General features: G+C 46.7%; 1 protein-coding gene across 1 annotated transcript in view; it reads left to right on the top strand.

Moving 5' to 3' along the window:
• samd11 (sterile alpha motif domain containing 11) overlaps positions 1 to 13,325 on the top strand; it is a 52,471-nt gene that overhangs the window by 20,147 nt on the left and 18,999 nt on the right. Inside the window, exons 4-5 of the mRNA XM_071513842.1 lie at positions 1,132 to 1,241; positions 12,051 to 12,143. Of these exons, the coding sequence (XP_071369943.1) occupies positions 1,132 to 1,241; positions 12,051 to 12,143 (203 nt within the window). The remainder of the gene's footprint in view (positions 1 to 1,131; positions 1,242 to 12,050; positions 12,144 to 13,325) is intronic.

Raw genomic sequence — 13,325 nt, forward strand, 5'->3', positions numbered from 1 at the left:
AGGACATTATGCTAACTAACTAAATTACATTCAACCAAAATATTGCCCAAATTATGTCTCTCTTACCAAGCAAGCTGTTTACCATTACACTGCGACTGCACTCACGCTGTACGCCTGCTATACTCCCTCAAACACTAAGCGCCTATTTTCCATCATTATGGCATTTAATGAGATCAGCATGGTAATCAGATTGCGAATGAAATGCCTCCATGACACAGTTGTGCGTGTCCATTGGTCTGGGGAGGTTAGAGAGGCGGCTGGTGGAGCGTTGGGCAGGGCAGGACGGCCCTGACCAGATCTGGGCCTAATCTGTAAACCCTCCTCCTCCTCCTCCTGCTCCTCCTTCTACCTTTGGGTGCTGAAGGGCAGGACAGGGTGTCTGACAGGCTCTGTTGGACCCCTTTGATTGCAGAATACCTCCTGTTGAAGTGAAGACATGGCAATGGAAGATGTGAAACCCTTTCTTTCAGTTGCCAGTTTGTTGTCCATCATATACCACTGATTAAATATATTGGTTCTTTAACATCACATTTCCACATCTGTTATTTTTAGAGAAAGACCCTTTCCAAGAAAGAAACACATCTGATTTTTATCTCCCCTCCTGTCTTTTCACCTCCTTTAATTGCCATGTTCCTGCATTTGAAAAAGAGCCATAATCAGGTTTTAAGCTGATAAACTACTTATGAGTTGTGAATGTGTTGATTAATACATCTTAAGGTGGAAGATGAGCAGGGATGAGACCCAAAAGTGCTGGATGCGGTAGTCTGTCACAGTCTATTACATACCTCAGAGCTAAGGGCAACAGGACAGACACTTATAGCTACCGATAGTCTGTGTGGATGTTCGCGCCGCAGAGAAGACAGTGCTGTCTGGATAGAGGCTTTCTATGGTTAGTTGCCATATGCTGAACGTACATGCTGCTGGTTTATCACACGCTGGTCTGCATTGTGTTGTGAGACTGCAATGTTTTGGTTTGATGCTGCATTTGAATACAGTGTGTTGCAGTGGATCGCCTTGTCATTTGTCAGGCCATCGGTTGATTGTATGTGGCCTGTGAGCTGCTCTGACTCTGTCTCTTCCTGGTGTGTGTGTGTGTGTGTGTGTGTGTGTGTGTGTGTGTGTGTGTTACAGCCGTGACAGTGACCTCTCTACAATCATCTCCAACCTGCACCACACCAGACAACACGGCATGCCAGAGGGCCAGTCAGCCTCCGACCACAACACCGGCACTGGACACACAGGTAGGACCACCACCCGCGCTCTGTGTGTGTGTGTGTGTGTGTGTGTGTATGAGAGAGAGAGAGAGAGAGAGAGAGAGAGAGAGAGAGAGAGAGCGGTGCATGTGCATGCAATATTAATGTTTGTCAGTATGTGTGGATAATACAGGCAAAGTAGAGGATGTGTCTGTCTTTTTTCTTCCTTCCTTTCTTCCTTTCTTTCTTTCTTTCTTTCTTTCTTTCTTCCTTTCTTTCAGTCCCGGCTAATGCTATAGCTCCTTTACGTCTCCTGTAGCAGATGTAAACATTGCATTACCCATTTAATTTACTCTAATTTGTTTGATTGGGGAATTTACCATAAGCTTATTACTCATTCCTGAAGGTCGCTCTCAAGTCGATTACTTAATGTTCTTCCCACATTCTCTGCCGCACTCCAGGATTTTTGTTAAACCCCTGTTTTAAATTACCTCTGAATAAATAGCTTTGTTTGCCATTAATCCAGTTTCATGTGAGCAAAGGAACCATGGTGTGTGCTAAGCTAAGAGCTTTTCTTACAGCTTACAGACAGAACACAGACAGCATTTAATCACAGCTATTTGTCAAGTAGTTTGTACGAGGATGTTGTGCACCCATCAAAGACATATGGTGGTAAAACAGTCTCTCTGGATAGTGCTATTGTATGGATTCAGCGATTAACGTACAGTACTGGATGTTTCTGCTCCACTGGATTGGTTGCTCTTATTTGCGGCATGCAAGAGGTGGCCAAGTTCACCGGCAACCCAAACAAACACAAACCTTTCACAATATGGTAAAAAATAATGTTTGTTGTTGTTAGGGCTGTGCCGATGATCGTATAACCTCGTGATCACGATTATATGAAATATGGACGATTATTTTCTATAATCGTCTGATTCCATAAACCCAAGTGTGTACCTGCCAAATAGTTTCACTACTCTAGCAAGCTTTAAATTAAAACTCAGTGAGAGATGAAACTTTATTAATGCAGCACACACTCTTTGAAATATGCTGACACCAAATAGCCTATCCTTTCTGTGACCGTATAACTGCAGTCTGTCATTCCTTAAAGGTGTGATTGTCACTGGCGCAATAATTGGGCTAATGCCTCAACTACACAGCATGCATAAGATTTCGGTATCCAAGCGGCATTTTAAGCTGCTACACCGTTCTTGTTCCGCCACGGTCTTGCGGTTCTGTTGCGCCTGTCTCCATTTTACCTCCGGGTAAGTGAACAGAATTATCTAGTTTTGCTTAGTTTTCCATGTTATTTTATCTTAGTCGGCCAAATAGACTAGATAGGTGTAGGCTAGTGGTCGCTGGTCCCTGTTGCAGCCGGTCCCGACGGAGCAGCGCTGCTGACACAATAAGATATTTTTTTGCCCTTGATACCATGTTTAGTTATAATAATCCTTACAGTTATTCTCACTATAACAGTAGTCAACGCCCAACAATAGTCTATTAATGTGTGTGCCTATCGGCCTTAATGTGGGTCGGGACAGTCTGGACCGGAGCACTTAAGTGTGTCGGCCGCTGCGGTTGTTACCCACTGTGAAGATTTGGTTTACTTAAAATTTTCAAGCGGGTCTGCTATTGTGCAAAACATTATTTGTTAAATTAAAACATATGCAAACAAATGTTTTATTAAACCTTAAATAATAGGCCACACAAAGGCTATGTGCACTTTATTATATCATGCACAGTGTGCAGGAAAAAAAGACAAAAGACACATGCTGTTGCCTAAATAATCAATTAAAACAAAGCTTTTTTAAATATATACTGTATATCTATATCTTTTGCGTGTGTAGTTGTTTTTGAGTCTCATATTTACTCATCTGTTGCTGATATTCATGTTAGGCTTCCTTCAGTGATGTTTGTATCAGTCTATCTGCAGCCTAAATTTTGACGGTCACTGTTCGTTTATTGCGATGTTGTGGAATATTGCCAGTCCTGTGCTTGAGAAGGAAGCCTGTAAGCCCGGGGTGAGGATGTAGGTATTTTTGTTGTGCAGAAATGTGTTGAGTGTGCTGTGGGGCGGGCATAAGTCAGCTTGTTGCACGACCCAATATTATGGGCATGGCGCGATTTTAGGTTGATTTTAGGTTGTCATAGCGCAGTTGTCCAACACACTTCTTTTGCCTTCGTGCCATGCTGTGTGTGGTTACTTACTTCATTCATTTTGTTTAGTTAGTTTTGTTTGTTTTGTCATATCACCATGTCCGACTAGCTGATTTTTATCTATAAACATGAGGACCATGAGGAACATTCATGTACTGTATATAGGAGTACTTATGTCACTTTGTTTTTTTGGCTTACTGTTGCCAAATAGAAGCTTCTCAGCGGCTGTCCATAACCTCATCTCTAACATTTATTTAAGTAACATTAGTTTATGTATCCTCTATTTTGATTACTGACATGATGATAATTTCCTATAATAAGCTAAATCAATACACAACAGACCGCTGCCTATAGTCTGACAAATATAGAAGGCATGTCCATTTTGGCAACTTCCTGCTTGTGCAGCCAGCAGAGCAGCTGCATTGAAGTAAAGACCCTTCCACCACCAACAGACGGAACAGAAACGCACCCAGTTTAGCTGAGCCGTTATACTGTAATACTGGTAATAAAAAAAGGCAATTAAATCGTTGATCGTGATTATTTGTGGGACTAATAATCGTCAGCTAAAATTATCGGCACAGCCCTAGTTGTTGTTGTTGTTGTCTGTTGAAGCAGTTTTGGAGTGATATCATAAAGCCATTTTTGTCCCTATTTCACAAACTGATACAGGTAGCAGCTGTTGATGATTATGGACGTTGCCTCAACTTTGATTTTGGCATTATATTTAAACAAGTTTTCAGTGTTGGTGCAGTCTGTTGTATCTGGTCAACGTCAAAATGTTTGCTGAGATTTCTCAATGGTTTCCCAAACTGAAGTCAGGAGATTTAGTAAGAATTCATCATTAATTCAGACTATTATAGTTACCTCTGCCATAGTTTGTTTGTCTGTTAGCAGGATTACGGAAAAACTACTGGCCTGATTTTCATGAAACTTCGTGGAAGGGTGTAGCATGGGCCAAGGAAGAACCCATTAAATTTTGGAGCGGATCCGGATCCGACTCACGAACAAGCAATAATAGCACGAACCTTGGCGGAGGTCTGCGCTCTCCAAGTGCCCTTCTAGTTAATAGAGTTTTCTAATATCTCCAATGACTTTTGCCTAAGACAACAGTACATCTACAGTATTGACCATGAAGCACATGAATCAAATTAATTTAATAAATTCCATCAGCAAATCCAAAGGCCTTTATTCAATCAAATGAATCTACCCCTAATGACTTAATGCCTTTTTATCAGTGAAGTCCATACCTTTGCCCCATTGTTGCCCGGGGTGTGACCCTGTCCCTTATTATCCCATTAGCCAGAGGCACACCAAGTGGCATAATCGTCCCAGACCCAACACCTCCATACCCTCTCTGTGTGCTCATCTCCTCTTGTCTGCCAGATTAATTGTCCATACGGCGCCTGTAATATCAGGCAGGGTGGGTGGAAGGTGGAGGGTATTAGACTGCTAAACAGCCAGCCCAGCCAGTGTCTTAGACCCCAGTTTGGGACGGATTTCCACCAAAAGACCAGTCTAATCGGCTGCTAAGCTTAATGGAGAAATCAGAGCCCTGAGTAGTCATCTTAATGGAGGAAGACACAAAGGGATGAGGGGGAGGGAGGGAGGAAAGGGGGGGATGAGGTAGCTGGTGGTTGGGAGGCGGATGAGCGCAGTGTGGCCCACGCCAGAGGGGGTCCAAGGCCCTAAAATCTGGCAGTTTGAGCATTAAAGGGAGATTTAACAGGCTGCCTAAGCGGCTCGCTCCGTGTCTGTAAACAAGTCCAATCCGATCAGCCACTGGCTCTAATTCTGTCTGCCAGTGAAATTAGACACACTCACACATATACACACAGCACAAACACACATAATTACTCACAAATAATAACGCGTATTTATACACATGCGTGCACACATAAAGCCGACACAGGTTCAAATGGAGGTGAGGAAGGTTTGATGAAGGCCAGGGCAGGGTGAACTCCTAAAGGCCAATTTATACTTCTGGATCGAAGTGTCGCCATAGCTACTCCACAGGTCTTTGTGGTGCCGGCGTAGCTTCTCTCACCTCTCCAAAAATGGAACCGAGCGAAGGGCAATGCGCAACGGCAAGAACTGTGATTGTCCCGCTTCGTATTTCCCCCTGCCTGTATCCGGTTGATGTCCGCCGATAGAGAAGACAATGGAGCAGATCGAAGAGAGACGAGCTGAGGAGGTTTGCAAATATGTTAATTCGTATGACACCTCATCTCCGAATTATAAAGATGTCACTACCAGATGTCACTAAATTTGTGGTGAGAGAGAATGTAAACACTACTGCTTCTTTTGTTATTATTTCCGTTAACAAAGCACGCCACTGCCACCTAGCGTTTCGGTGGTCTACGCGCAGAATCACGACGCAGAACTGTAAATGCTCGCAGTATAACTTGGCCTTAAATCTAATCCCATGATGGCCAATTTGGCATTTTGCTGTAGATGCCCAAATCAAGTCAAAAGCCCCAACTCCCGTACACAGATGGACATGGTGGTAGATATCAAGAATATAAGACAAAATGTGAACAGGACAGAACGTCTAACTTTGTCTCCCAGAAAGCTGTGCAACATTAGCGCATTATTCATCCCTACCCAGTGCAGTAAATGCACCAATTGTGCTCCATGAAAACACTCCAATGTGTTTGAGGCTTGCGTCCAAATATATAGGTAGCTGTAAGCCCTAATGTGTAGGAACTTTTAGAGCGGTGGACTGGGAATATTTGTCTTAGAGATGGATGAGACAGTAGACGTAGCTCGCTATATAAGCAGGCTAGCACCGTCTATGATATTGTGTTTACTCTGCACTGTCTGTCAACTCTTCTATTTGACTTACCCTCCCAAAGTGTTTAACTTCTACCGCTGAACTGTGGTTAGAGAAAGAGAGGGGAAGGTGAGGACGAGACACAGAGGGAGACCGATGGAGCAAGACGGGCGGGGGAGATGCAGGGCGAAGGAGAGTCGGGGAGCGGGACAGGAGAGAAACAGAAGAAAAGAGAGGGAGAGAAATAGTCAGAGAAAGAGAGAGAGCGAGAGAGAGAGAGAGAGAGAGAGAGAGAGAGAGAGAGCGGCAGTGCTGTGATGGAGGCAGCGTTTGGAAAAAGAGAGAGGGAGACAGAGGAAAGAGAGATGAATGAGTGTGGTGCCGGTATCAGGGGAGGGCAGACGGCGGCTATGGCGGCGGCGGCGGCTGTGTGTGTATGTGTGTGTGTGTGTGTGTGTGTGTGTGTGTGTGTGTGGGTCAGAAGGAAAGGGAAGCAGGCTCGCTGGGTCGTCTCTGCGCCGGAGTGGGCCGTTAATTAAATCTGAGGGACAGACAGGAGGGCTGCCTCCCTCCCTCCCTCCCTCCCTCCTTCGCTCCCTCCCTCTCTCCCTCCCTCCCTCCCTCCCTCCCTCGCTCTCTCACTCCCCAGCCGCTGGCTATTCGGAGGCTCAGTGAGGGGAGGAAGTGAGAGAGGGAAGGAGGGAAGGAGGGGGAGAGCAGGGGCGCCGACGCTGAGAGTCTGGCTGCCTGTGGAGACTGTAAACCGTGGCTCTGCGGTCAGGCCGGAGACTCAAACAGGCAGATAAGGTGTTTTTGGACCGCCGCTCTCTCTCTCTCTCTCTCTCTCTCTTGCTCGTTCTCTCTCTCTCTCCCTCCGTCTCCCTCTGTCTCTCTCTCTCTGTCTCTCTCTCTCCACCGCTCCCTGCACTCAGACTCCCAGAGGCAGTTAAAGCCTGTCGATGGTGTGTGTGTGTGTGTGTGTGTGTGTGTGTGTGGGGCGTATTTGTGTGGTTGGGGGTTGTAGCAGTGGTTTAGGGCTTGAGCACATATTTGTGTGTGTGTGTGTGTGTGTGTGTGTGTGTGTGTGTGTGTGTGCACCTTTTCGTGTGTGGTTTTAAATGCCTAGTTTTAGATGTGTGCTTGCGTGTGAATGTGCAACCAAGCATGTTTGTGAAAGAGCTTTTTTTCAAACTGATTGTGAGAGAGAGCATTGCTTTTAAATAAGAATATAACTGAACATAAGTCATCTGGCTTGGTCCTTACTTTAATACACAAACATAATATTTTTTAACTCTTTAAGCTCTGTCTACTCCTGTGTAGCTGTAGGACTTATAACATGATTAGAATAGCAAGGCAATTCTAAATGAAAGTAGAAATTCCGGGATTTCTGATAATATCAGTTACATCATCTCAGGTTTGATAAAATCATTCATATAAACATGCTACCACTCCAATGAAGAGTTGAAATTAGCAGATGACATTGACATAAGATTCAAATAAAGTTGTTTTCCCTATCTTTGAAGGCACGTAATGGAAACTTAAAGGGGAAATTAAAGTGCTTATCCAGGAAATCCTTGTTTTTTTGTTGTTTTTTTGGCGACGTCTTTGCTGCTAAGTGGTCATTGCTGTGGTGTTTTTGCTCTGCGCTTCCCAAAGGTCACTTCACAGTCAGAGAGTGTCGCCAGTGCTGTGACGTCTTTTTCCATGGAGTTTCTGTTGACAAAGTTTGAGTTTCTGTAGTTTCTGTTCTTTTTCTGTTTAGCTACGGTGGCTGTCGCTGCTCATGCTAAATAGCTAGTTCTTTTGCTGTTTACTCCAAACAAATAGCTGTTGTTGCTGCCAGAAACAAAAAAAAACGCATCACTTCTTGTGCGGCAGAGGATTTTTCCCAGGAAAGACCTACCTGACATCGGGTGTTTAGAACAGCAAATGTAAAAGCTTTCATGAACTGGGTATGGGTGGAGTTACTGTGGTGTTATATCAAGATAGAGAGAAGCAAATATGAAAATTTTGTGGATTATTACTTTAAGGTCAGCCACATTTTAAACAGATGAGTAGACTTTCCGTTACGTACACACACACACACACACACACACTGACACTGCACATACACACACTGATAAGCAGCATGCACAAAGGTCTGGGTAAATTAATTTGTTTTTCTAGCGTATTTTCCCTACTCAATCTTCTCCTCCCATAATTTTTATTCTTCTTCTTTAGCTGTGTTCGTCCCTTTTCACCCCCCCTCCCCCCCGCCTTCTCTCCCTTCCTGAGGGTTCACTGTTGGAAAGAGAGAGAGAGAGAGCGAGAGAGAGAGAGAGAGAGAGACAGAGCAGCAGTGTGTGTGTACATGCGCACGTGTTGGCGCCGCCGCATCCTCCCCTCAGCGTGAGCGGAAGCGCCTCTCTCCCCCGTCTCCATCACTCCCCATCACCCCCCCCCCACCCCCCCCCTCCCCTCCCTCCCCTGCCTCCACTCCCTCTCCCAGCTGCGTCGGCCCGTAAGCCAATCAATGGCGGGGCTTTCAGGGCCGGCGGAGGCCCCGGCGCGCGGAGGGGGGATCAATAAGTTATTAGCACCATTCTGTCAGCTGTAATGTGGAGATTGATCGGGGGGCCGCGGCTGGCGGCCCACCCCACGTCCCCGCCCGTCACTCCCCCCTTTCCCCGCACAGCCCCCCTCCCCGGCCTGATAAAGATGACAGATTAACGGAGTAAGAGAGGAATTAAGGAGTCTGGCTGTCTGAGCTGTCACCACGCTCCACGGGAAGGAGCACAGAGAGGAGGAGAGGAGAGGAGGAGGAAAGGATGAGGGAGCGGAGGAAATCAGAGAGAGAGAGAGAGAAAGAGGAATGTTCCCCTGTCTGATGGTTCGTCTTGGTGGCGGCAGATGAGAGAGGAGTGGCCGAGGTCCTGCTGTTCTCTCCTTCTCCATCCGTCCCTCTGTTCTCATCTCTCTTTCCCCTCAGTGGGAGGAAGGAGAGATAAGGAGGAGGTTAACTAGTGAGGAGGAACTGAGGCAGAGGGCAGGACATGTGCTGTATTAGGTCGACTTCCTAAGAAAAAAAAAGACCATAACACCAGTACTAATAAGTTAGCTTTGACTCTATGTTGCCTAGCAAAAGCGCTAACAGAAAGCTATATTAAATACAGCAGCTAATGCTATTTGTGTGAAATTATGGTATTATTTTCATAAATGAGCGTGTAGCAAGAAAGCTAAAATACAACTACTAACTCTATTACCACTACTTCATTTGCAATATTTAGGCAAAAAAAAACCCAGGAAAAACACCAGAGTAACAAACTTGTGTGTTAGCACGGCTGGTGGGAATAGAAGGGTTAGCATCGGCGCTATAGGAGAGCTCAGGGTTCGGCATTAAATGGGAGCGCCAGTGCTCTAAGAAGCCCCATTTAATTGGCTTTAAAAGCTTTCCGCCCTCAAATCTCTGGCCCTCGGGCACTAGCTCAGGAGACACAGTGTCTTGAGTGAGGTCGGCTCAAGAGACAACTCAAGTGTGTGTGTTTGATCATGAGAGTCTCTGTGGGTGTGTGTGTGTGTGTGTGTGTGTGTGTTTGGTAGGAAAGGGGATTTAACTAATGGGGTCCCTGTATCCCCCCCTCCCCACTAAAAATGATAGTGGCTTTTTTTTGGTTTGATATTTTCCTACTTATGGGAAAGATGGAGACTCTTAGTGTTGTTTAGTAAGGACCAGAGAAAGACGTGCGCTGAAGATGATATAGAAACGAGAGGAAAAAGAGAATGAGAGATCATAAAGGAGATGGCAAAAAAAGCAGAAAATGTGAAAGGCATTCAGTGCGTGTGTGTGTGTGTGTGTGTGTGTGTGTGTGTGTGTGCATGCGTGCGTGCACTTGTCCATTAGCCCCCCCACCACCCCCACACCACCCCCCACTGTCTCTTTGGGGCGGTATAGGGAGTGGATCTCCTCAGGCCCTGAGAGGCAACATCAAACACTGGATCATTAGTGAACCTCCTCCCTCCCTCTCTCTCTCTTCCTTTCTCTCTCTCTCTCTCTCTCTCTCTCTCCAACACCAGGGCTCCTCCAGCAGCCCAACAAAAGCCTCTGAGTCCTCTCTCTCTCTCTCTCTCTCTCTCTCTGATCCTTCCCTTCCAAATCTCTCTCTCTCTCTCTCTCTCTCTCTCTCTCTCTCTCCCTCTCTCTCTTTCTATCTGTCTCCTGTTACAGAGAAGGAACATAGTGCTAAGTTAGGGTGAGAGGTTAAGGGGCAAAGGTTAGACTCCGCTGCAGCTTCACTCCTCTGTTGACGACTGTTGCTAAGGTAACAACAATATCAGGAGTGGACACATGGCAGAATCGCCAAATGTTGTTTGCCTGGATTTTGCTATGAAATTATGTTTTTTTCCCCCCCTCTGTGCATTGTTTCTGCGTGCTATTTCCACATGCTGCGCAAATGATGAAAAATTGCTTTGTTGAAAAAAAGAGAGAGGGAGAGGAACCGTTCTCCTTGAGAGGGGGAAAATATGCTCCCCCATCCCTAAAAATACGCCTAGAGAAGTGAGAGAGAAAGCGAGAAAAAAAAAAGAAAGAAAGAAGGGAAGCAGTTGCTGCTGCGGCTTGGCTGGCGGTGTGGGGGAAGAGAGAGAGAGTGAGAGAGAGAGAGAGAGAGAGAGAGAGAAAGCAGAGGAGCATAAGATAGAAATAGAGTGAGAGACAGAGAGAGAGAGAGATAGAGCAATGACAAACGGCTTTTTCCTTCCTGCCGGCGCTGCATGCGATGCGCTCTGCATCCCCTCCCACTCTGATTAGGCCCATATTGATTTGAGGTGTGTTTGGGGGGGGAGGCGATGGGGGTGGGGAGGAAGAGAGGGATGAGAGGGGAGGAGGGAGGGAGGGAGGGAGTGTGTGGTGCTGTAATTGTACACTAGATGCTCCTCTTTGGCGGCAGGGGAAGCGGGGGTGGTGGTGGGGGGGGGGCAGCGAGGAGGAGGAGGAGGAAGAGGGGAGAGTGTTAATGGGAGGAGAGAGAGAACTCCCCAGTACCCCTGATGGCAGGATGGTTTCAAACACACCTACAGAGAGAGGGGGAGAGAGGGGGAGAGAGAGAGAGAGGCATAGGAGGGGAGGGAGGACGGGAGGAAAAGAGAAGGCAGAGGGAGAAATGAGAGGAAAAGATCAGAAATATCAGAGCGGTGTATGAGGGGAGGCAGTCATACCAGAGACAGCAACAACAACAACAGAGGAAGGAGGGGCGGGGGGGGGGGGGATTTTAGAGGTAGAGAAATTAAATAGAAAGACTAGGTGACAGTTTGGGCCGAGAGGAATTTCTCAAGCAGATGAGAGGCTCTCGTGCACTTTAGTTCAGTCCGAGGCTCGTGTGCCAACATCTGGAAAAAGAGTAGAAAGAAGAAAAGAGAGAGGAAGAACAGTGATAACACTTGAGGACAGACTGTTGGAAAGAGACAGTGGAGGAGATGGAGAGAGAGAGAGGGAGAGAGGGAGAGAGGGAGAGAGAGAGAGAATCCCCTCCCCTCCCCTCCCTCAGATAGACAAACACACACGCACACACACACACACGTGAGTGAGCCAGGCAGATCTGTCATCCACGGCGGTGCAGGCCCCCTCTCATCTCTGACAGAACAGGCACATCTCCAGACGCCCGTGGCTTGCTTCACTCGCCCCGTTTCTCTCTCTCTCTCTCCTTCTCGCTCTCTCACTCTCTCCCTATCACTTTTTTTTTTTCTCTTTGGCTCCCTTTCTTTCTCTTCTCTAACTCTGTATTTCCAAAGCAGCCGCCATGTATACAGGTACACACAGAGCAGAGCAGCGATAGCAAGCTTTTACTTTTCACTATTTTCACTGACCGCTCTTTCTTTCTTTCTTTCTGTGTGCGTGTGTGTGTGTGTGTGTGTGTTGTGTGTGTGTGTGTGTCTGTGTGTGTGTGTGATGACAGATGACCTTCTAGGCAAGAGGAGAAGCTACTCTCCCAACAGCAGCAGCGAGTGTCCCTCTGACAGCAAGAAGTCACGTAGCGTGTCCCCCAAAGGTAAGACCATGCAGTGTGTGTGTGTGTGTGTGTGTGTGTGCTTGCGTATGCTGTGACGTTACAGATGAGCTTCGACGTGTGATGTTTCATTTTTCTGAGAAGAGAGAGAGGAAATAAGACAGGTTGACTGAGTGATAGAGTCAGGATGGAGGGTGGAGCGAGAGGGAGAGAGAGAGAGAGTGAGAGTGAGAGAGAGAGAGAGAGAGAGAGAGAGAGAGGGAGTGGGACAGTATTGATTTAGCGGTAGAGGAGAAAGTGGGTGTGGGTCAGCGTGTTAGGGTTAGTGTGATGATGGGAACACCCTCCCACCCACATACACACACACACACCCATCACACATGCAAACACACATGCATACGGAAACACACACACACACATACACAGCCATTCCTATTCAATCACATACATGTAGACACACTTTCGCCCCCTCTCTCTATCAACCCATTTCCCTCTCTCTCTCTCTCTCTCTCTCTCTCTCTCTTACACACACACACACACACACACACACACACACACACAGGGGAAGGGGTGTCAGCGAAGCTGTGAGAGGAAGTCATTAACAGGGAAACAGGGCAGGGGCGGCTGTCATGTTTGCTTCCCTCCAAGCGCACGCACACACACACACACACACACACACACACACACACATAAACATACATTTACATTTTAGAATAATAGCTTCTTTAGAATGAATAATCCTAACTATTTCCACAATTTGCAATATCGATTTTGCAGTTGATGAAGTACACGCTCCTTCCTACGTTTAGTTTGCTGTGTGTTTCCTGTGTGACCTGAGAACAGCGTATATAAAAAGCGGACCTTGACAAGGCGTACCTAGGCAAGTCAGCACCCTTCTGTAGCCTCTGCAATCCAGTGGCCATCCTCTATTATTCATTTCTCCCTTGTGTGGCGTGAAACCGGGCGCCGGGGTGGAGCCTGCATGGCCACCCTGTCCGTCTCTCTGGGGTCCTGAGGAGGACTTCCTGACTGATGCATTATACAGCAGGCAAAGCCAAGGGCAGCTCGCCGCACATGCGGCCCCGTCTCTGGAGACACACAAACTACATGCGAACACAAACATGAATAGTTTTGACTTTTTGATATGCCATTGAATAGTTACTTTGGTGGTGAAATGCTGTGTAAAAGAGAAGATGGGTAGGGTATTTGTGTGTGCGTGTGTGT

This window comes from Centroberyx affinis, unplaced genomic scaffold, assembly GCF_046629955.1.
Source record: "Centroberyx affinis isolate AG114_WGS23_722 - 3 ecotype Tasmania unplaced genomic scaffold, CSIRO-AGI_Caff_v1 ptg007568l_1, whole genome shotgun sequence".
In the NCBI taxonomy this organism is placed as follows: Eukaryota; Metazoa; Chordata; class Actinopteri; order Beryciformes; family Berycidae; genus Centroberyx; species Centroberyx affinis.